Consider the following 25,324-nt stretch of genomic DNA (forward strand, 5'->3'; position numbering starts at 1 on the left):
AATTACAAAAAAACAAACACTAAATTACAGAAAATAAAAAACAAATTACAAGATATTTAAACTAAATTACACCTAATCTAAGAGCCCTATCAAAATAAAAAAGCCCCCCAAAAATAAAACAAAACCCCTAGCCTAAACTAAACTATCAATAGCCCTTAAAAGGGCCTTTTGCAGGGCATTGCCCCCAAGAAATCAGCTCTTTTACCTGAAAAAAAAATACAAACAACCCCCAACAGTAAAACCCACCACCCACACAACCAACCCCCCAAATAAAAGCCTAAATAAAAAACCTAAGCTCCCCATTGCCCTGAAAAGAGCATTTGGATGGGCATTGCCCTTAAAATGGCATTTAGCTCTATTGCTGCTCAAAGCCCTAACCTAAAAATAAAACCCACCCAATACACCCTTAAAAAATCCTAACACTAACGCCCGAAGATTCACTTACCGGGAGAAGTCTTCATCCAAGCGGCAAGATGTCCTCAACGAAGCCGGCAGAAGTGGTCCTCCAGACGGGCAGAAGTGGTCCACCAGACAGGCAGAAGTCTTCACCCAGACAGCATCTTCTATCTTCATCCTTCCGACGCGGAGTGACTCCATCTTCAAGACATCCGGCGCGGAGCATCCTCTTCTTCCGACGTCTTATTGCTGAATGAAGGTACCTTTAAGTGACGTCATCCAAGATGGCTTCCCTTAGATTCTGATTGGTTTAGATTCAGCAAGAAGTCGTCGGAAGAAGAGGATGCTCTGCGCCGGATGTCTTGAAGATGGACCCGCTCCGCGTCGGAAGGATGAAGATAGAAGATGCCGTCTGGGTGAAGACTTCTGCCCGTCTGGTGGACCACTTCTGCCCGTCTGGAGGACCACTTCTGCCGGCTTCGTTGAGGACATCTTGCAGCTTGGATGAAGACGTCATAGGGTTTATTTTTATTTTACAGGCAAGTTTGTATTTATTTTGGCTAGGTAGTTAGTAATTAGTTAATAACTATTTAGTAACTATTCTACCTAGTTAAAATAAATACAAACTTGCCTGTAAAATAAAAATAAACCCTAAGCTAGATACAATGTAACCATTAGTTATATTGTAGCTAGCTTAGGGTTTATTTTATAGGTAAGTATTTAGTTTTAAATAGGAATAATTTAGGTAATGATAGGAATTTTATTTAGATTTATTTTAATTATATTTAAGTTAGGGGGTGTTAGGGTTAGACTTAGGTTTAGGGGTTAATAAATTTTACTATAGTGGCGGCGACGTTGGGGATGGCAGATTAGGGATTAATAAATGTAGGTAGGTGGCGGCGATATTGGGGGCGGCAGATTAGAGGTTAATAACATTATGTAGGTGTCGGCGATGTTGTGGACAGCAGATTAGGGGTTAATAAATATAATGTAGGTGGCAGCGATGTCCGGATCGGCAGATTAGGGGTTAATAAGTATAATGTAGGTGTCGGCGATGTCGGGGGCGGCAGATTAGGGGTTAATAAGTGTAAGATTATGGGTGTTTAGACTCGAGGTTCATGTTAGGGTGTTAGGTGTAAACATAAAATGTGTTTCCCCATAGGAATCAATGGGGCTGCGTTACTGATTTTTACGCTCCTTTTTTGCAGGTGTTAGACTTTTTCTCAGCCGGCTCTCCCCATTGATGTCTATAGGGAAATCGTGCACGAGCACGTATAACCAGTCCACCGCTCACTTAAGCAGCACTGGTATTGAAGTGCGGTATGGAGCATAATTTTGCTCTACGCTCACTTCTTGCCTGTTAACGCCGGGTTGATAAAAACCCGTAATACCAGCGGTGCAGGTAAGTGAGCGGTGAGAATAAACTGCAAGTTAGCACCGCACCCCTCATAACGCAAAACTCGTAATCTACACTGTGTGCAGAATTATTAGGCAAATGAGTATTTTGACCACATCATCCTCTTTATGCATGTTGTCTTACTCCAAGCTGTATAGGCTCGAAAACCTACTACCAATTAAGCATATTAGGTGATGTGCATCTCTGTAATGAGAAGGAGTGTGGTCTAATGACATCAACACCCTATATCAGGTGTGCATAATATTAAGCAACTTCCTTTCCTTTGGCAAAATGGGTCAAAAGAAGGACTTGACAGGCTCAGAAAAGTCAAAAATAGTGAGATATCTTGCAGAGGGATGCAGCACTCTTAAAATTGCAAAGCTTCTGAAGCGTGATCATCGAACAATCAAGCGTTTCATTCAGAATAGTTAACAGGGTCGCAAGAAGCGTGTGGAAAAACCAAGGCGCAAAATAACTGCCCATGAACTGAGAAAAGTCAAGCGTGCAGCTGCCAAGATGCCACTTGCCACCAGTTTGGCCATATTTCAGAGCTGCAACATCACTGGAGTGCCCAAAAGCACAAGGTGTGCAATACTCAGAGACATGGCCAAGGTAAGAAAGGCTGAAAGACGACCACCACTGAACAAGACACACAAGCTGAAACGTCAAGACTGGGCCAAGAAATATCTCAAGACTGATTTTTCTAAGGTTTTATGGACTGATGAAATGAGAGTGAGTCTTGATGGGCCAGATGGATGGGCCCGTGGCTGGATTGGTAAAGGGCAGAGAGCTCCAGTCCGACTCAGATGCCAGCAAGGTGGAGGTGGAGTACTGGTTTGGGCTGGTATCATCAAAGATGAGCTTGTGGGGCCTTTTCGGGTTGAGGATGGAGTCAAGCTCAACTCCCAGTCCTACTGCCAGTTTCTGGAAGACACCTTCTTCAAGCAGTGGTACAGGAAGAAGTCTGCATCCTTCAAGAAAAACATGATTTTCATGCAGGACAATGCTCCATCACACGCGTCCAAGTACTCCACAGCGTGGCTGGCAAGAAAGGGTGTAAAAGAAGAAAATCTAATGACATGGCCTCCTTGTTCACCTGATCTGAACCACATTGAGAACCTGTGGTCCATCATCAAATGTGAGATTTACAAGGAGGGAAAACAGTACACCTCTCTGAACAGTGTCTTGGAGGCTGTGGTTGCTGCTGCACGCAATGTTGATGGTGAACAGATCAAAACACTGACAGAATCCATGGATGGCAGGCTTTTGAGTGTCCTTGCAAAGAAAGGTGGCTATATTGGTCACTGATTTGTTTTTGTTTTGTTTTTGAATGTCAGAAATGTATATTTGTGAATGTTGAGATGTTATATTGGTTTGACTGGTAAAAATAAATAATTGAAATGGGTATATATTTGTTTTTTGTTAAGTTGCCTAATAATTATGCACAGTAATAGTCACCTGCACACACAGATATCCCCCTAAAATAGCTATAACTAAAAACAAACTAAAAACTACTTCCAAAAATATTCAGCTTTGATATTAATGAGTTTTTTGGGTTCATTGAGAACATGGTTGTTGTTCAATAATAAAATTAATCCTCAAAAATACAACTTGCCTAATAATTCTGCACTCCCTGTAGGTGTTAATTATTCAACTTTAGTCAGAGGAAAGAGTCCTGGTATTTTATCATGCAACAATAACGGTTTATAAAAAGGTCTTACATGTAACGATAGGAAGATAACTTTTTTAACCTATATTACGTGAGGGTTTTAGTCCCTTTCCTATAATAAAGCTGCAGAAGCAGGAAAGTTTCTAGCTGCTGAGAAGGTTCAGTTTGGCCACTTAAATGTAAAGCTATGGAAGGCTCTATATATATTATGTTGGACCCTCTGATCTCTGTTATAGCATAGTATGGGGTATAGTAGTCTCACCCTAATACTCTACCTATTAAATTAACAAACACTGTAAATTTGTAAAAATAACAGTATAAATAAAGAACAGGTATATGCACATATTGTTCTCAGCAGTGGACAATAGTGACATGCTTAATTGAGATCCGGAGTCTAGGAACTATGTGGGGGTGATCAGTCACGTATGACATCGCAATATTCAGTACATCTTCCTCACAGGGTAATTATATGCGTATGTAATATAAAGAACCATTTTGCAACAAGTATAAACCTCAGACTATAATTAGTTGTCACATAAGCAAATTGATAAGTTCACCAGGCTGAACTGAAATGCAAGTCACTCTAGGGGCTAGTTAATGCTTCACAACCCGTAGTTGGTTACCACTTAGAATAATGGAAGTCCATTAGTCCACTCCTCTCTTACATGCTGCTGGCAACCTACTGTGTCTTTATCTTGTATTGTGCTGCATAATTATTAGCCACATCCGGAGTGCTGTACAGCCCAAAAGCCGTCCAGCAAAGCTGTAAGGATGGCTGCGAAGTAATAATCTTCAAGAGAGGTATGTTGTCAGCACAAGTTCTGTTCTGATGGCAGAGGTCTGTAACCTTTTCCATAGTAAACCGGTCTCCCGCCTCCATGTTCATTATTACACTGTTCAGCTCTGGTAAGTAGGTGCGGTAGTCTTGAAGGGTACGGAAAAGAGATCCGTAGGCTGTTGAGGCCAGTAATCTGACCGGGGTAGATATAGCTGTCTTGTGATTCAGGTAATCAAGCTTATCACCCGCGTTGCAGTTATATTTCTAAAAATTAAGCCTTTGATAGTAATTTCAATAGAGCTCACACCTGAACAAGAAGAGGAAGCTAAAGAAATGGTAGAAAGGAATAGGGATGTATTTTAACCTATGCCAGGTAGAACTAGTGAAAACACCCATGACATAATTACAGAGCCTGGGATAAACATTAAGGTAAAATCATACCTGAAGCCAAAAGTAAAACTGCAAATGCAGAAATTAAACAAAAAATGCTTAAATTTGGGGTGATTGAGGATTCTTACAGTAACTTGTCTAGCCCAATTAAGTAAGTACCCAAACATAATGGCTCAAATAGGTTTTGCAACAATTTCAGAAAATTAAATGAGATATCAAAGTTTTATGCCTTCCCAATGCCACGGGTTGATGAGCTTGTAGAAAGACTAGCTAAGGCCAGATTTCTCTTTACTTTGGACCTCGCTAAAGGTTAATGGTAGATTCCATTATCTGAGTGCTCTAGAGAGAAAATGGTCTTTGCTACTCCAGATGGTTTGTTTCACTACAAGGTGATGTCTTTTGACCTCCATGTAGCTCTAGCAAGATTTCAGCAGTTGAAAAATGTTACTTAGACCTCATGCACAATATGTTGCTGCATATTTGAATGATGTCATTATTTACAGTCCAGATTGGGATTTTCATCTACAAAAAGTGAGACTGTAATAGAAACATTACGAAGGCTGGGTTAACAGACAATCCATAGAAGTGTACTATTGGCTTGGCTGAGGCTAAATATTTATGTTATATTGTTGGTAGAGGAGTTGTGAAACCCCAAGTAAACAAGATAGGAGCAATACAGAAATGGCCTAGGTTAGATCTTTACTAGGAATTGTCGATTAGCACCGACTATTTATTCCTCACTTTACAACATGGGTTTTTCCCCTCACTGATCTTACTAAAGCAAAACGTCCAGATACAGGACTAGATTACAAGTGGAGCGCTAACTAGCGCTTTCGCTAGAGTGCTAATTTTGCATGAGTTGGGTTGCGCTGATATTTCAAGTTGAAAGCTAAAAATTATTGTTCTAGCGCAAACCCGACTCGCGCATCACCTACTGTTCCATATAAGTCAATAGAGCAATAAAAGTAAAAAAAACACCCTACTCGCAAGCTAACCCGTATCGCCATTAGCCCCTAGTCTAATAACCCCTAAACCGCCACATAGCCCACCGCAAAGTTCCACTAATAATAGTGATTAACCCCAAAACTTCCATCCCCCACACGTCGCTAAGTACCTAAATATACTATTAACACCTAAACTGCCATCTCCCCACATTGTACAATTACAATTGTAATACTAATGACTTTGTCTAGCACAAATATAAATGTTAAAAAATATAATTATGTTTACTATTATAAACTCAACAAGAAAAAATTAATACATATTAATTTATATATAATACTTAAAAGAATATGCATCATGCATGAGAATGCATACTATTTGAAGCATTCTAGATAAATGCTAAAATACACTATTTACCCCTAAGCTGCCCTACACTAATCATCTAATACACACTAAAAATAAATTACAATGGCACTTAATTGCCACCTCTGCTCTGCAATCTTCTTCCACGCCTGGGCCCTCTTCATCCAGGATCCTAGGCGCCAGGGCCCATCTTCACGGAGGCAGACTTTGGTGGCCTCTTTTGCTGCCCCGGCTCTGCTAATCTTTCTTCCAGTCTTCAGCTATCTTCCTAGAACCCTCGTCTTCATGTGGTCGCTGCTGCACACTGAATTTTAGGATTCGCGGAACCCCTTTATCTAGGGGTACTGCTTCATCCCTATAAAATATTTTATTTTAAATTCTAATCATCCAATAGAAAATTTATTTGGAATATTTTGATAGGCTCGCTCTACATATCATTGGATTCCTTGGAATATTTTGCCACCTTGCAGAACTTTTGATCATCAGGACCTAAGTCCAGTATAGCATTATGACTTATAGCTTTATGACTTGTTGGTTCCACTATTGTTTGTGACATAAAGTTATCTTTAGGTGTATTAATAAATCTTCCAGTCTTTCATGTGTTTCCACAGGTACATCTCTCTCTCTCTCTCTCTCTCTTCTCTCTCTTCTCTCTCTTCTCTCTCTTCTCTCTCTTCTCTCTCTTCTCTCTCTTCTCTCTCTTCTCTCTCTCTCTCTTCTCTCTCTCCTTTTTTTAGGTTGGTGTGAGATGTAACATTTTTGGATATTTAAACTCTAATCTTCAAAGATCAAATTATAATTTACCAGATATATATTGATGATATAATTTTAATTTGGAGTGGAGACCAGTATGCAGCTAAATCTTCCTGCTGCTGCTGCAGTTGTTAGGCTTGCGGCTGTGCGCCGTCTAGATTTAAAGGTGCCATGTATTAATGAAATGCACTCCCACCTGGAGGAGTCAGGTGTGGGAAAATTCCTATAAAAGCTCACCCAGGCCATCACTCTGGGCTGAGTTATTGCCTTATCTACCTTGCTTAATTTGCTCCTGTGACCAAAGCATACTTACCTGATTCGTGGGGACCCGGGTTAGGAAACACCTGTCCTACATAACTGGTGAAAGACCCTGCTCTGCACTATCTAGACACTTTTTAGAGGAACACAGATAGGTGTGAACAGTTTCAAGTGGAGAGCCATTAATCAGATCAGAAGACTCCCAGGGGGGATAAGTTTTCTTTGCTCTGCAGGCAAGAGATATACTGGATATTTAGGCTTAATAGTCTAAATCCGTCAGGTTTTAATTTGGAATATGACATTATTAACTATTGGCAACGGTAATAGATTTATTCAGTTATATGTAAGTGCCTCCCTGTGTGGCCTAGATCTGAGTTTACCCTGAAGACTGTTATCCATCTAAGGTTCTACTGTGATTTGGGAAACTACTAGTCCACACACCTTAAGGTTTTAGTTTAAGGGGAAATTATTTGACTAATTATGTTCTCTTCAAAAGTACTTCTATTTGTACCTTTATTTCCCTGTATTTTGTACATATTCTAAGATGTAATAGTTAGATTACACTTTTTATTTTGAATCTTTATTATATTACACCAAATATTAATGTGTCTATGTAGGGTTTTTGTCCATCACCATTGGGTATAACTATTATAAAATACATTCGGCTAGATTACGAGTCTTGTGTTATGAGTAAAAAAGCAGCGTTAAGCCTCATAACGCTGCTTTTTTACTACCGCTGCTTTTTTACTACCGCTGCTATTACGAGTCTTGCAGATTTAGGGGCACTGCACACTTTTTTGGCCTTACCGCAAATCAATTTACGCAATTTTCGTATAGTCTTTTTTCTATGGGACTTCCATAGCGCCGGTATTACGAGCTTGTCCTGGGAGGCCAAAAAGTGAGCGGTACACCCTATCCCGTCAAGATTCGTACCGCATTCTAAAGTCAGTAGTTATGAGTTTTACACTACAAAGCCGTAGCATAAAACTCATAACTAAAGTGCAAAAAGTACACTAACACCCATAAACTACCTATTAACCCCTAAACCGAGGCCCTCCCGCATCGCAAACACAAAAATAATTTTTTTAACCCTATTCTGCCGCTCCCGACATCGCTGCCACTAGAATAAACATATTAACCCCTAAACCACCACACTCCCGCCTCGCAAACACTAGTTAAATATTATTTATTCCTTAATCTGCCGCCCCTAACATGCCGCCACCTACCTACATTTATTAACGCTTAATCTGCCGCCCCCAACGTCGCCGCCACTATATTATATTTATTAACCCCTAAATCTAAGTCTAACCCTAATAGTCCCTAACTTAAACATAATTTAAATAAATCTAATTAAAATTAATATTATTACCTAAATTGTTCCTATTTAAAACTAAATACTTACCTATAAAATAAACCCTAAGCTAGCTACAATATAACTAATAGTTACATTGTATCTAGCATAGGGTTTATGTTTATTTTACAGGGAAGTTTGTATTTATTTTAACTAGGTAGAATAGTTACTAAATAGTTATTAACTATTTAATAACTACATAGCTAAAATAAATACAAATTGACCTGTAAAATGAAACCTAACCTGTCTTACACTAACACCTAACCTAACCCTACAATTAAATAAATTCCCTAAATGAAATACAATTAACTAAATTCAAAACAATTAGCTAAATTACAAAAAATAAACACTAAATTTCAGAAAATAAAAAACAAATTACAAGATCTTTAAACTAATTACACCTAATCTAATAGCCCTATCAAAATAAAAAAAGCCCATCCAAGATGGCGTCCCTTAGATTCGGATTGGCTGATAGAATTCTATCAGCCAATCGGAATTAAGGTTGAAAAAATCCTATTGGCTGATGCAATCAGCCAGTAGGATTGAACTTCAATCCTATTGGCTGATCCAATCAGCAAATAGGATTGAGCTCGCATTCTATTGGCTGATTGGAACAGCCAATAGAATGTGAGCACAATCCTATTGGCTGATTGAAGTTCAATCCTATCAGCCAATAGGATTTTTTCAACCTTAATTCCGATTGGCTGATAGAATTCTATCAGCCAATCGGAATCTAAGGGACGCCATCTTGGATGATGTCACTGAAAGGTACCTTCATTCGTCGGGTAGTCGTCGTTGGAAGAGGATGCTCCACGCCGGATGTCTTGAAGATGGACCTGCTCCGCGCTGGATGGATGAAGATAGAAGATGCCGTCTGGATGAAGACTTCTGCCCGTCTGGAGGACCACTTCTGCTGGCTTCGTTGAGGACATCTTGCCCCTTGGATGAAGACTTCTCCCGGTAAGTTAATCTTCGGGGGTTAGTGTTAAGATTTTTTTAAGGGTGTATTGGGTGGGTTTTATTTTTAGGCTAGGGCTTTGGGCAGCAATAGAGCTAAATGCCCTTTTAAGGGCAATGCCCATCCAAATGCCCTTTTCAGGGCAATGGGGAGCTTAGTTTTTTTTAGTTAGGCTTTTATTTGGGGGGTTGGTTGTGTGGGTGGTGGGTTTTACTGTTGGGGGGGTTGTTTGTAAAAAAATTTACAGGTAAAAGAGCTGATTTCTTTGGGGCAATACCCCGCAAAAGGCCCTTTTAAGGGCTATTGGTAGTTTAGTTTAGGCTAGGTTTTTTTTATTTTGGGTGGGCTTTTTTATTTTGATAGGGCTATTAGATTAGGTGTAATTAGTTTAAAGATCTTGTAATTTGTTTTTTAGTGTAAGACAGGTTAGGTTTTATTTTACAGGTCAATTTGTATTTATTTTAGCTAGGTAGTTATTAAATAGTTAATAACTATTTAGTAACTATTCTACCTAGTTAAAATAAATACAAACTTGCCTGTAAAATAAAAATAAAACCTAAGATAGATACAATGTAACTATTAGCTATATTGTAGCTAGCTTAGGGGCCTATCTATCAAGCTCCGAATAGAGCTTGACGCCCCATGTTTCTGGCGAGCCTGCAGGCTCGCTAGAAACACCAGTTATGAAGCAGCGGTCTAAAGACCGCTGCTCCATAACCCTGCCCGCCTGCTCTGATGAGGTTGACAGGAATCGCCGGAAATCAACCCGATCGAGTACGATCGGGTTGATTGACACCTCCCTGCTGGCGGCCGATTGGCCGCGAGTCAGCAGGGGGCGGCGTTGCACCAGCAGCTCTTGTGAGCTGCTGGTGCAATGTTAAATGCAGAGAGCGTATTGCTCTCCGCATTCAGCGAGGTCTTGCGGACCTGATCCGCACTTTCGGATCAGGTCCGCAAGACCTTTAATAAATAGGCCCCTTAGGGTTTATTTTACAGGTAAGTATTTAGTTTTAATTAGGAATTATTAAGTTATTAATAGTAAGTTTTATTTATATTTATTTTAATTATATTTAAGTTAGGGGTGTTAGGGTTAGACTTAGGTTTAGGGGTTAATAAATATAATATAGTGGCGGCGACGCTGGGGGCGGCAGATTAGGGGTTAATAAATGTAGGTAGGTGGCGGCGATGTTAGGGACGGCAGATTAGGGGTTAATAATATTTAACTAGTGTTTGCGATGCGGGAGTACGACGGTTTAGGGGTTAATATGTTTATTATTGTGGCGGCGATGTTGGGGGCGGCAGATTAGGGGTTTATAACATTATGTAGGTGTCGGCAATGTTGTGGGCAGCATATTAGGGGTTAATAAATATAATGTAGGTGGCGGCGATGTCCAGAGCTGCAGATTAGGGGTTAATAAGTATAATGTAGGTGGCGGCGATGTCGGGGGTGGCAGATTAGGGGAGTTTAGACTCGGGGTTCATGTTAGGGTGTTAGGTGTAAACATAAAATTTGCTTCCCCATAGGAATCAATGGGGCTGCTTTACGGAACTTTATTAGACAAAGAGTGCTGTTGTGAGGTATCTGTTTTTCTTTTGCAATTTTGATTAGCTAGTTTAATACCTTAGCACCGATATTACCAAATATCCTAAGTCTTAAAGATTATTAGTAGACCTGAGCAAAGCTTATAACTTTAGTTTACGGAACTTTACGCTGCTTTATTGCAGGTGTTGGACTTTTTCTCAGCCGGCTCTCCCCATTGATGTCTATGGGGAAATCATGCACGAGCACGTACAACCAACTCACCGCTGACTTAAGCATCGCTTGTATTGGAGTGCGGTATGGAGCACAATTTTGCTCTACGCTCACTTCTTGCCTTTTAACGCCGGGTTTATAAAAACCCGTAATACCAGCGCCGTAGGAAAGTGAGCGGTGACAAAAACGTGCAAGTTAGTACCGCACCCCTCATAACGCAAAACTCGTAATCTAGCCGTAAATGTTTACTTTGAATTTTGGATATCAAGTCCCAACAATATACTAGACTGGTGTCATGTATGATTGAAGTAATCCACAGAAATTTTGGTACTGTCAATAACTCCAGTCTGTATTTATGTGTATCTATAATGTTGTATAGCTGTCCCCTTAAATGTGAATCAATTTTCTTAGCCATTGTTTTTAACCAATCAAACAGAGTTTTCAGCCTTTAAATTCTGTGTGCAGATGTAACTCATCATGTCTATGAAACCGGTCAGACAGATTTGGCCAAGGATTTTTTTATCCATTCTCCTGTTGCTGAGGCTTTTAATTTGAATAAAATAAAGTGTTTTTTTTATATATTTCTAACAAGAGGCTCTTTTTGGACTTTCTTTTTCCTATTTCTAGAAATTGCTCAGACATGTTTTGACCAAAAATAAACAAACTAGGGGCTACTTGAGGTCACTGATTGAGAGAGCTAAATCGCAAGTACAGATTATCCCTAGGGACCATTTACTATTAACCAATATTTGTCAAACATCTTTCTCCACAAACTGCAAATTTATTAAGAAACATTTTGGTATGTTGTTTGCAGATGATTGTATTAAAAAGGAGTGAAAATATTGTGGCACCAGTGGAAAAGAAAACAACAATACACCCAAGCACATCTTTCCTTTTGCTTATGATTTAACCAAACTTTTAAATTTTTTGTAAAAATTAAAAAAGTGTTTCTCCAAGTTTTTTTTTTTGCAGTTTATTACATATGCAATATCATGGGGTCGATCCGATAAAAATCGTCGCCCGCAAAATCCGGCGACGCCAATATTTGCGCGGGTTTGGTATCACATATACGGCGTAACCTAGAAGTTACGCGCGTATATTTCTGCCGTCGCCCGTAGTTTTTTGGGCTATAGGCAGGTATACCAAACCCGCGCAGTTTGGTATCCAATATGCAGCGTAAGGACTTACGTGGCGAAAATGGAGAAAACTTACTCCATTTTCACCTCGCCACAAAAAGCAGCCGTAAGAAGCCTTACGCTGACTATTGGAGACCCGTAACTTCCTAAACTAGCTGCTAAAATAAACCTAACACCTAACGCATGCGCAATGTCTATCTCCCTGTCAACCGCGATCTGCTAAAATAAACCTAACACCTAACGCATGCGCAATGTCTATCTACCTGTCAACCGCGATCCCCCCCCTCCGAAATCCCTAATAAAGTTATTAACCCCTAAACCGCCGCTCCCGGACCCCGCCGCCATCTACATAAACTAACCCCCTACTGTGAGCCCCTAAAACCGCCGCCATCTACCTTATCTATCCCCTAATTAGAACCCCTTACACCGCTGTCATCTACCTTATCTATCCCCTAATCTGACCCCTTACACCGCCGCCACCTATATAAAAATTATTAACCCCTAATCTAATCCCCCTATACCGCCGCCAGCTATATTAATATTATTAACCCCTAATGTAAGCCCCTTACACCGCCGCCATCTCTATTAAAATGATTAACCCCTAATTTAATCTACCTACCCCGCCGCCAGCTATATTATCTATATTAACCCTAAGTATATTATAGTTAATATAGGTATTACATTATATATATTAACTATATTAACCCTAATTATATTAGGGTTAATATAGTTACTATAGTATTTATATTAACTATATTAACTCTATCTAACCCTAACACCCCTAACTAAATTTATATTAAATTAATCTAATTCATTTATAAACTAAAATATTCCTATTTAAATCTAAATACTTACCTATAAAATAAACCCTAAGATAGCTACAATATAATTAATAATTACATTGTAGCTATGTTAGGGTTAATATTTATTTTACAGGTAAATTGTTAATTATTTTAACTAGGTATAATAGATATTAAATAGTTATTAACTATTTAATATCTACCTAGTTAAAATAATTACCCAATTACCTGTAAAATAAATCCTAACCTAAGTTACAAATACACCTACACTATCAATAAATTTAATAAACTACAAACATCTATCTAAAAATACAATTAAATTAACTAAACTAAATTACAAAAAAAAACAAACACTAAATTACAAAAAATAAAAAAAAGATTACAAGATTTTTAAGCTAATTACACCTATTCTAAGCCCCCTAATAAAATAATAAACCCCCAAAATAAAAAAAATTCCCTGCCCTAATTCAGCTCTTTTGCATACAAATACAATCCCCCCCCCCCCATTACAACCCACCACCCACATACCCCTATTCTAAAACCACCCAAACCCCCCTTAAAAAAGCCTAACACTACCCCCCTGAAGATCTCCCTACCTTGTCTTCACCACACCGGGCCGAACTCCTGATCCGATCCGGGCGATGTCTTCCTCCAAGCGGCAAAGAAGAATTTTTCCTCCGGCGATGTCTTCCTCCAAGCGGCAAAGAAGAATTCTTCCTCCGGCGACGTCTTCCTCCAAGCGGCAGCAAAGTCTTCATTCTTCCGGCGGCATCTTCAATCTTCTTTCTTCGCTCCGCCTGCCGCGGAGCATCCATCCCGGCCGACTGCTGTACTACGAATGAGATTAAATTAGGGGTTAATCATTTTAATAGAGATGGCGGCGGTGTAAGGGGCTTACATTAGGGGTTAATAATTTTAATATATATGGCGGCGGTGTTAGGGGCTCACTTTAGGGGGTTATAGATATAATATAGCTGGCGGCGGGGTACGGGAGCGGCGGTTTAGGGGTTAATAACTTTATTAGGTTGCGGCGGGGTACGGGAGCGGCGGTTTAGGGGTTAATAGCTTTTTTATTGTTAGGATAGTGAGGGGGGATAGCGGATAGAGGGTTAGACGTGTCAGGCTATGTTAGGGAGGCGTGTTAGACTTGTCGGGCTATGTTAGGGAGGCGTGTTAGACAGTGCGGGTGTTTTAGACTTTAGTCAGGTTTTATAGGCGCCGGCAGTTTCTAACGTGCCGCAAGTCACTGGCGACGCCAGAAATTTGTACTTGCGCAGATTTCTGGACATCGCTGGTTTGTCAGACTTACGGCACGTTAGCATCTGACGGCGCAGTATATGGGATAGCTCGAGTTGCGAGCTGAAACTGCGGGCGACGCCGGTTCCCTCGCTTGCGCCGCAAACTGCGATCTATATCGGATCGCGCCCCATGTTCCTAGTTTTGTTTTATTTTAATCCTCATTCTTTATTTCAATCCAAAATATGTCTCATTGTAAATATCTTCCTAAAATTAGATTTAAAATAATTATTTATACTTCACAATTGATAGTTCAATTTATTTTATTCTTTCAACAGGTCATCAATACTGGACTTGCAGTGATTGGCACAGCTGTATCATTTGGTGCTGTATATCTGATTGTGACATACATCTAGGACTTAAGGAAACCACAGAAAATATTTGCAACATGAAATAAAAAAAATAAATTATATTCTTCAGAACACTTAAAGGGACACTGAACCCAAATTTTTTCTTTTGTGATTCAGATAGAGCAGGTAATTTTAAGCAACTTTCTAATTTACTCCTATTATCAAATTTTCTTCATTCTCTTGGTATCTTTATTTGAAATGCAAGAATGTAAGTTTAGATGCCGGCCCATTTTTGGTGAATAACCTGGGTTATTCTTGCTGATTGGTGGCTAAATTCATCCACCAATAAAAAAGCGCTGTCCAGAGTCCTAAACCAAAAAAAAAGCTTAGATGTTTTCTTTTTCAAATAAAGATAGCAAGTGAACGAAGAAAAATTGATAATAGGAGTAAATTAGAAAGCTGCTTAAAATTGCCTGCTCTATCTGAATCACGAAAGACAACATTTGGGTTCATTATCCCTTTAAAGGGACACTGTACCCAATTTTCTTCAGATAGAGCATGCAATTTTAAGCAACTTTCTAATGTACTCCTATTATCAAATGTTCTTCATTCTCTTGGTATATTTATTTGAAAAGCAAGAATTTAAGTTTAGATGCCGGCCCATTTTTGGTGAACAACCTGGGTTGTCCTTGCTGATTGGACCGCACCAATACACAAATGTTGTCTATGGTTCTGAACCACAAATTTGCTGGCTCCTTAGCTTAGATGCCTTCTTTTTCAAATAAAGATATCAAGAGAACGAAGAAAAATTGATAACAGAAGTAAATTAGAAAGTTGCTTAAAATTGCATGCTCTATCCGAATCATGAAAGAAAAAATTTGGGTTCAGTGTCCCTTTAAGATAAAGATTCTGAGGTTTTATTGAAAATAGTACATTGACATGTATTTACACTGCTACAAGTGATCATTGCAGCTATAATAAGATGTTTAATGGAGAATATGTGGATACCATATTTAGATTATTATATATGTAATTACTGAGGATTTTGGCTTAGGTAACTTTTATAAAGAAATACAAAATATGTAATAAACTGTTACTCAGAAGTTAGAGTAATTCTGATTTCTAACTGTAAGCTTTCATTTTGTGTAAAAATTATAAAAAATATTTTCCATATTATTAATGACATAGATTGCATTTTCTTACAATGAACTGTATACAGCATGTAAATGCTGAACAAGACTGAATTATTAAATCATGGAGTTTGTGTATGAGTGGCGATTAGGCTGCCGAGCAGCACCCAAGAATCCCACAGAGTGCTACTTAAAGGGAAAGTGTACTATAAAATTTAGTTTTCTTTAATATGTTGCCACTTATACAATCTGGAGTTTTTAGACTCTATGGGGAATTGTTCCTTGGGTTTATTTTTATATATGAAATAGCGTTTCCTGTTAATTAAAACCACTTGAGCGTTAATTGCGCTAGAAGTAAGCTTTTTGTGCACGTCGGGTTGCGCTCGTATTACAAATTGAATGTAAACTGTTTTCACTTGTGCGCTAACCTGAAGTGCGTAACAAATTAAACTTAAAATATCACATGCAACAACAACCTATTCCCCCATAGAAGCCAAAGGAGCAAAAAAAGTGAAATAAAACCCTAATACCCTACTCACACGCAAACACGATCGCATATTCTCAAGTGCGCCAACATGAAAATATCAATATTTCACATTCCAATGTTCTTCACATATATGAATATGTATATATATATATATATATATATATATATATATATATATATATAAAACAAAGTCCAATGATTGCACTCTCTTGCTTTAACTCACAGCAAACTTTAATGTGAACGTTTTCGGAGCATTCACTCCGTCCTCAGACAATCAAAAGTGAACAAAACAGTGCTTAAATGCAAATACAGGACCCACCCATATCTCCTGCAACCAATCACAGCCCTTAGCTTCAATCAGCAACAATTGTAGATAGGTGATGATATCCACACAAGGTTAAGTGTATACAAACATGTCAATCAATTAGGGATATGGAAACCATATCAATAGTGTAACCCTTAATCATAATCTAACATAAAATAAAGTATAGATATCACGTGTATCTCAATAGTGACAAAGTGTATCATATACCCTAATTAGCAATTAAACAGTTGAACAGTAAAAAGTAAAAACAAGGAGACAGATTGTCATACCCACATAGAGCATTCAAGCTCAATTAATACAATAAGTTATCAGGCTCAAAAGGTCTTGTGATTAAACTAAACAGGACATACAGAAATATACACCAGTATACTGCATTATAGTACAATGTCATGTTGACGGACCCACCTTGTGTCCAGACACGCTCTCCAACTCCAATCCACATCGTCATTAAACACACCATATATATATATCATACCTTTACAGCACGACCCACCATCAGTCATCTGCCTGGGTGCAATGTAAACAAACAATATCCCAACAAGAAATTGCACTCACAGGTCTTCTTTAAACAAAATTTTTTTAATGGAACATTTTCGGGGATCTTGTCCCCTTCGTCAGCATACCCAGTGAAAGAAAATTACACAATTTATAGTGAAAATACAACAAATCAAAAAATCCTACCTAGCATTTCAGTGGCGCCAAAGTGTAGTGCTGGAACGCAAACTGCGTTCCACTATCTCATGCATACCAGAAGTGAAAAGACATAACATCCGGATCAGTGTCCGTAACAAGAAAAATATATCTCATAAATAAATGTGAATCAAGATGACAAAACATCAATTGTGTATACAGGTGACCCTCGTTTTACAACGGTTCAATTTACACCGTTTCAGAATAACAACCTTTTTTTCCAGTCATGTGACTGCTATTGAAAAGCATTGAGAAGCAGTGCATTTATTAAAATAGCAAGAAGGTGGAGCTGTCCGCTTGTGTTGCAGCAAAGCCAAGCAAGCTGAAATTAATCAGTTTAACCAGACCTGAGCTATCGAGCAGATTTCAAAGGAACAAGATCTTCCTGTCTATAACTCAGTCCAGATTGGAATGCATAGAAAGAACTGTTTGCAGAAAAATGCAAGTGAAGTCTGTGTTGTGTGATTATTTTATTAGGTTTATAATGCTGTTTAGCAAATGTTTTTGTTCATTTAACTTAGTTTTTAATTATATATTCTGTTATTAGGTTTATAATGCTATCTAGCTGCTAGCATTTAAAGTCTCCATTTCAAAGCTTTTAAAATAATGTATTAGGTGTTACTTATGACAATTTTGAGAGGGGCCTGGAACCTATCTCCCTCACTTCCCATTGACTTACCTTATAAACTGGGTTTCAATTTACAACGGTTTCGATTTAAAACCATTCCTTCTGGAACCTAACCCCGGCGTAAACTGAGGGCTACCTGTATACAGAAACAAAATGTGATGATTATCATAACTATAGTGTCTCAACTGGCTTAGGTACAATGTATAACATGATTCCGTCAAAATACACTGTTGCCATGGATACCGAAACATAAACCGTAACCAGCATCAGACATATGAAGTACAGTGAGCAATGTTAGTAAAACCTTTAGTCCCAATGTGAGCAATCTCTCAATGGTTATGTATCCTCCATATTTAGTAAGTGATTACTGTACTGGAATGTACTACTACAGCACAATTATAGCAGGTGGTATTATGTGGCAATTAACCTGCATCTGAAATCTACCAGCCCAATAAGAACTCCATGAGTTAAATCTGAGTTATCTACTTTGGGTATGAACTCATGGTTGCAAGTTCTCCTGGTTGCTTTCCTCTGGACGTGTAACAAACAAAACAGATGCTGGTACTTCTGAGGGATTACCCCCTCCAGCTGATTGCTCAAAGTTAATCTTCTCTAGGCAAGTGGAGCTGATGTGGCCCACTTTGTTGCAAGCAAAACACCTGAGGGTATCCCCCTGCCCAGGTGCAGCACTCGCCCCTCCTTTCCCAGAGGGAACAGACAATTGAAACAAAGGCACAGCAGGTTTTGTGAAGGGGGTTCGTGCAGTAGCTCCTTTCCAGGTGGATCCCCCCTTAGCAAAGGATTTTCTCCCATTCCCTGGTGACCTGTTGGCTGTGTAAAAATTAGCCAGCTCACCAGCTTCCAATGCTGTTATGGGTTTACGGTCCAAAAGTAATTCTTGAACTTCTGCTGGGCACAGCTGCATAAATTGCTCCTTCACGATCAAATCTTCCAACTCTTCTATAGTGGCAACCTTTAGCCCTCTGACCCACTGCTTAAAGGCTGCCATCAAGTTCCCAACAGCTGCAGTATAGCTCTCTGACAAACCTTTCTGCAGACAATGGAATTTCTTCCTGTACACCTCAGGAGTAAGATTATATCTCCCCTGCAGTGCAGCTTTAATGGAATCATAGTCCTGATCAAACTCTGGGGGTAGTTCAGCAAAAGCTTCCAGTGCAGGACCTTTCAGGCCAGGGGTAAGGTACTTGGCCCACTGCTCCCTTGCAAACTTTCTCAAAGCTATGCAGGAATACATCCACATCTCCATCTTTCTCCAGAGTGGGAAAATTATCTGCACATACTCTGGGAATAGGTGGGTCTCTAGGTTCACTAACAGGTGAGACCATCCCTCTCTCCAACCGTACAAGCTGTAGCTAATACTTTCTCTCAGCCTGTCATTCAGCAGCCTGTCTCTCAGCTGCCAGAGACTCTCTCTCAGCTTCCCTAGCTGCCTGTCTCTCAGCTACAGCAGCCTGTCTCTCAGCCACAGCTGCCTATTGTTCATAAAATTTTGCAATCAGCTCCATGCGCAAACTTGCATCCGCTGAGCCCATATGTTTCAGAACAGTTTGTAAATAACAGTCCAATGGATCCCCAGATCATGATAAATCACTGCCCACAGCTGCAGACACCTCTCCTGATGCTTCAACTGGTGTGGCCTGACTGTTATCATATTCAATAAGAAGTTTTATTAGTCAATCTTTGTTCTTTCCACGGGATGGGATATCTCGCTTCTGGCATAACAGTGCCAACATTTCCTTTGTTTGTTGCTGATATAACTCCATAATAAAAGTAAAATAGAAAAGATAAACAGAGAATAGGGAAGGGGACTGTTTGCAATATGTGGCTATATAATGCACTGAGTTTTAGCCTTTGGAAATTGTGAGTTACAATTTCTTTTTAGTACTGGAATTTTCACACTAGCAAATCCACAAGCACTAAAATCTAATAACAAAAATGATCTACACCGCTGCACACCAATTTGTGATGAATCAGGGTTATCCAACCCTGCACCAGTCACTTATTTGGCACAGAAAGGGTTATCAGACCCCTTCTACTCTCAATAATATATCGCAATCTAGCCACACCAGGCCAGCTTGTGAATTAGTACAGTGGGTGCAAGGGTTAACAACACTCTCCAGTCTGTACTAGACTTAAAAGAAATGCCCCAAACTCCCCTTTAATGCCACCCACACTAAACTAATTATGCTATCTAGCTCAAACACTGCCACCACTTATGATTTATTAAAGGGAAAATAAATAAATTATACAGTTCTAATATTCCAGTCTCTTTCAGTAACCTGGTTCAATTATTAGACAAAGGCCAACACTTAATAAAGGAATTATTTATTATGCCAAAAATATTATGCACAATGCATTATTAATAAAAAGTTGTTACAAATACAATTACACACAGCAAACAGGTTAAAATAAAATGAAGAAAATAACAGACTTAATACTTTCCTAGTTTATAAGTCTGCTTCCAGGGAGATGGGCAAGAGAAAATGGTCACTCATGCTGTGAAAGCCTCCCTTGTAGAATGAACAACCTTATAGTTAAAAAATAAGATTATTATACCTATTTTCCAGAGATCAAGTTGCCTGACAACACCCTCCTGGACGGGCTAAGAAACCCCCCTGTCTTTATGACCTTCAATAAACTAAGTTTTTGCCTGAAATTATAGAACCCATTATAATTTCTGCTAGGTAAATCTAGTTTCAGATATACTGACCGGCAGTCTCTTCCTTACATTGTGAGCAACGGTTTGATACCATATATGACAGGGTTGTCATACTTCCCTTAATTTAATGTCATAACAGTTTTAAATACATATATACATTATACCCATGTCCCTTTATTGACCTTATCAGTTTCTGCGACTGAGGCACTGTTTTCTATCATGCCTTCTACTGACAGTCTGAGCCATAAAGCTCTAGCCTGTGTATACTACAAAGCATTTATGAGGCTCCTGGCACTTCAAAGAAACACAAACAAGCACAAGACACAATTCTTCTTGAAAAGCAAATAACTGTTTTTAGTTCACAAACTAAACAGAATTAACCCCTTAGCAGCTAAATCCTGAGGTATTTGTGACATAAGCTATGGAGGATTCTGATGCGTGTTAGAGGGTACTCACTCTTTACCTAAGTCTAATACCTGTCTATATTGTTAGGAGGCCATGGTATACCCGCCTGCTCAATTATGTTCCACATGCCTTGATAATGTAATCATATAAAAAAAGGTTAATATGTTTAGTACCACTGAGCCGTCCACCTCTGAGGATTCTCCGTCCCGTGAGGTGCGTACCCTACAGTCATCTCCCAATACACATGCAGCTTCCCGTAGCACTCCTAATCCTCCATCTGGAGGGGCCCTTTAACTGCCAGATTTTGCAGAGCAGTTGCAAACGGCAGTGTCTGCGGCCTTTAGTGCTTTACCTTGCCCTGCTAAGCGCAAGTGGAAGGTTAAATATTGCTATCCTTCCCAGGGGTCATCTGCTAGCTTGTTGGATTTATCTGATACTAGATTATCCGCTGATGAAGACGCCTCTGATACTTCAGAGGATACTCTTTCTGGGTCGGAATCTGCTGCCTCTAGGCCTCCAGCTGTGGAGGAACCAGACTTTAGATTTAGGATTGAACATTTACACTTTCTGCTAAAGGAAGTTTTGGCTACTTTAGAGGTCCCTGAGCCTAAATTGCCTGAGGAACCTTTCATTCCTAAATTAGATAAGGTCTACAAGGACAGGCTTGTACCACAGACTTTCCCTGTTCTCGTAAAGATGGCGAACATTATTAAGAATGAATGGGAAAGACTTGGTTCTTCATTTTCCTCTTCTTCTTTCTTTTTAGAAATTATTCCTTGTTCCAGAATCTCAATTGGAGTTGTGGAGTTCCATCCTCGAAGTGGATGGCGCTATCTCCATGCTTGCTAAGCGCACTACTATCCCACTTGAGGATTGTTCGTCATTCAAAGAGCCCATGGATAAGAAGGTAGAAACTCTGTTAAGAAAGGTTTTTCAACATATGGGATATTTGTTTCAACCGGCAGTTACTGTTGCTGCGGTTGCTGGAGCGGCTACCTACTGGTGCGACACCTTATCGGCGTTGATCGAGGTGGAGGGTCACCTCGATGTGATACAGGAAAGAATCAAAGCCTTAAGGTAGCTAATTATTTTATTTGTGATGCAAATATGCAGATTATTTGCCTGAATACTAAGGCTTCAAAATTTTCTGTTCAAGCCTGTAGGGCACTTTGGCTGAAGTCCTGGTCTGCAGACATGACGTCGAAGTCAAGACTTCTTTCCCTCCCATTTAAGGGAAAGATTCTGTTTAGTCCAGGCCTGGACTCTATTATCTCCACAGTTACGGGAGGCAAGGGTGCCTTTTTACCACAGGATAAGAAGAACAAACCTAAAGGACAAGGTCCAAATTTTCATTCATTTCATTCGTATAAATCCCAACGTCAGCAGCCCTCCGCAAAGCCTGAGTAGTCCAAGGTAACATGGAAGCCAGCTCAGTCCTGGAATAAATCCAAGCAAAGCAAGAAAGCCGCCAAGACAAAGTCGGCATGAAGGGACGGCCCCCAATCCGGCTATGGATCTGGTAGGGGGCAGACTGTCGCTCTTTTTGAATGCTTGGTTTGGGGACGTGCAAGACCCGAAAGTCCTGTTGGTCAGAGATACAGGATAGGTTTCAAGTCTCCTCCACCCAGGGGCAGATTCCTCTTGTCAAACCTGTTTTCAAGGCCAGAAAAGAGAAAAGCCTTTCTGGGGTGCGTGAGGGATCTTTCCTCCCTGGGAGTCATTGTACCGGTACGTCTTGCAGAAAGAGATCTGGGATACTACTCTAACCTTATTGTGGTCCCAAAGAAGGAGAGAACTTTCCACCCGATTCTGGACCTAAAGTGCTTAAACAAATTCCTAGCTGTCCTTTCATTCAAGATGGAGACAATAAGGTCCATCCTTCCCTTAGATCAGGAAGGACAGTTCATGACCACGATAGACCTGAAGTATACTTACCTTAATGTTCCAATACACAAGTAACACTTCAAGTTCCTAAGGTTTGCGTTCCTGGACCAGCACTTCCAGTTTTTTGCACTTCCGGTTGGTCTAGCTACTGCTCAAAGAGTTTTTACGAACGCTCTAGGGGCTCTGCTTGCAGTAGCGCCATACTTGGATGATATTCTGGTTTAAGCACCATCCTGTCGTCTGGCAGAAGACCATTCGAAAGCTCTTCTATTTCTTCTTCAATCTCATGGATGGAAGATAAACTTAGAAAAGAGTTCTCTTATTCCCAGTACCAGGGTGGAATTCCTGGGTACTATAATAGACTCCATATCCATGAAGATATTCCTTACAGACCAGAGACGTAACAAGCTAACTTCCAATTGTCTTGCCCACCAGACCTCCTTAAGGCCCTCTGTGGCTCAGTGTATAGAGGTGATTGGTTTCATGGTGTCCAACATGGACATCATTCCTTTTGCCAGATTCCATCTCAGACCACTTCAGCTGTGCATGCTGAGACAGTGGAATGGCAATCATTCTTATATGTCTCAACAGATTTCTCTGGACAGCTGGTCGAGAGAATCGCTCTCTTGGTGGCTCTGTCCAGATCACTTGTCCCAAAGGACATCCTTCTTAAGACCATCCTGGGAGATTGTGACTACGGACGCAAGTCTATCGGGATGGGGAGCTGTTTGGGGTGCCAGGAAGGCACAGGACCTGTGGACTCAAAAGGAATTCCTACTCCCGATCAACATTTTGGAATGTCGAGCGATCTTCAATGCTCTGAAGGCTTGGCCTCCTCTGGGTTTGCCCCAGTTTATCAGATTCCAATCAGACAACATAACCTTGGTGGCTTACATCAACCATCAGGGGGGAACTAGGAGCTCCCTACAATGAGGGGAAGTATCTCAGATTCTGGAATGGATGGAGGCCCACAACTGCTCGCTGTCAGCGATCGACATTCCGGGTGTGGACAACTGGGAAGCGGATTTCCTCAGCAGACAATCCTTTCATCTGGGGAATGGTCTCTCCATCCCGGGGTGTTTGTGGAGATTTGCAACAGATGGGGGATGCCGGAGATAGATCTCATGACGTCCCGGCTCAATTCCAAGCTACCCAGATATGGGTCACGGGCCAGGGATCCTCAGGTGGAGCTAATAGATACATTAGCAGTGTCTTGGAGGTTCAATCTAATTTACATTTTTCCACCGTTACCACTTCTCCCTCGTGTAGTGGCTCACATCCAGCAGGAGCAGGCATCAGTGATACTGATTGCTCCAGCGTGGCCATGAAGGATGTGGTTCGCGTACCTGGTGGGGATGTCCTCATCTCCTCCATGGAGGTTACCTTGTCGCAGGGACCTGCTGGAACAGGGTCCCTTTGTTCATCAAAATCTAAATTCTTTGAGGCTGACTGCATGGAGATTGAACGCTTAGTCTTAGACAAGAGAGGTTTCTCTGAGAGGGTTATTGACACTCGTAAGCCTGTTACTTGTCGCATATATTATAAGGTGTGGAGAGCTTACTTGTTCTGGTGTGACGAGCGTGGTTTCACCTGACATAAGGTTAAGGCTGCCAGCATTCTTTCCTTTCTCCAGGAGGGTCTGGAGAAGGGCCTTTCTGCCAGTTCCCTGAGGGAACAGATTTTTGCCCTTTCTGTTTGGCTGCATAAGAGGCTTGCAGAGCTCCCTGACGTGCAATCCTTCATTAAGGCTCTGATCAGGATCAGACCTGTGTTTAGATCTAACGCTACACCTTGGAGTTTGAATCTTGTTCTTAAGTTTTTGCAACGGGCTCCATGTGAGCCTATGCATTTGGTTGACATTAAATTGTTGTCCCGGAAGGTTCTTTTTCTATTGGCTATTGGGTCAGCACGCAGAGTTTCTGAAATGGCTGCCTTGCAATGTGAGCCTCCTTATCTGGTGTTCCACACTGATAAGGCTGTACTATCAGGTGGTGTCTGATCGTAACATCAATCAGGAGATTGTGGTTCCTTACTTGTGTCCTAATCCTTCCTTCTTCGAAAGAATGTTTCCTTTATAAATTTGGATGTGGTTCAAGCTTTGAAGTTTTATCTTCAAGCTTCTAAGGATTTTAGACAAACTTTATCCTTGTTTTTTATCTACTCTAGGAAGCGTAAGGGGCTGAAGGCCTCTTCGACTTCCTTATCTTTTTAGTTGAGAAGTGTTATACGCTTAGCTTACGAGTCAGCGGGTCTTAGACCTCCTCAGAGTATTATGGCTCATTCTACTAGAGCGGTGGCTTCCTCTTGCGCTTTTAAGAAAGAGGCCTCGATGGATCATATTTGTAAGGCAGCTACCTGGTCCTTCTTACATACTTTTTCAAAATTCTACAAATTTAGCATTTTTGCTTCAGCTTTTGGAAGAAAGGGTTTACAGGCTGTGGTGCCCTCAGATTAGGGTCCTCCTTTTCTCTACCCCTCCTGTTATCATTCAATGTCCTTTAGAGCTTGGGTATAGTTTTTCCAACAGTAAGGAATAATGCCGTGGACTCTCCTCATATTAATAAAT

At 40.2% G+C, this 25,324-nt stretch overlaps 1 protein-coding gene across 1 annotated transcript in view; it reads left to right on the top strand.

Moving 5' to 3' along the window:
* Nucleotides 1-14,700, top strand: part of KMO (kynurenine 3-monooxygenase) — a 387,978-nt gene extending 373,278 nt beyond the window's left edge. Inside the window, exon 15 of the mRNA XM_053711153.1 lies at nt 14,518-14,700. Within this exon, the coding sequence (XP_053567128.1) occupies nt 14,518-14,595 (78 nt within the window). The 3' untranslated portion in view covers nt 14,596-14,700. The remainder of the gene's footprint in view (nt 1-14,517) is intronic.
* Nucleotides 14,701-25,324: the final 10,624 nt, after the last annotated feature.

Source organism: Bombina bombina, chromosome 4, assembly GCF_027579735.1.
Source record: "Bombina bombina isolate aBomBom1 chromosome 4, aBomBom1.pri, whole genome shotgun sequence".
NCBI classification, from domain to species: Eukaryota; Metazoa; Chordata; class Amphibia; order Anura; family Bombinatoridae; genus Bombina; species Bombina bombina.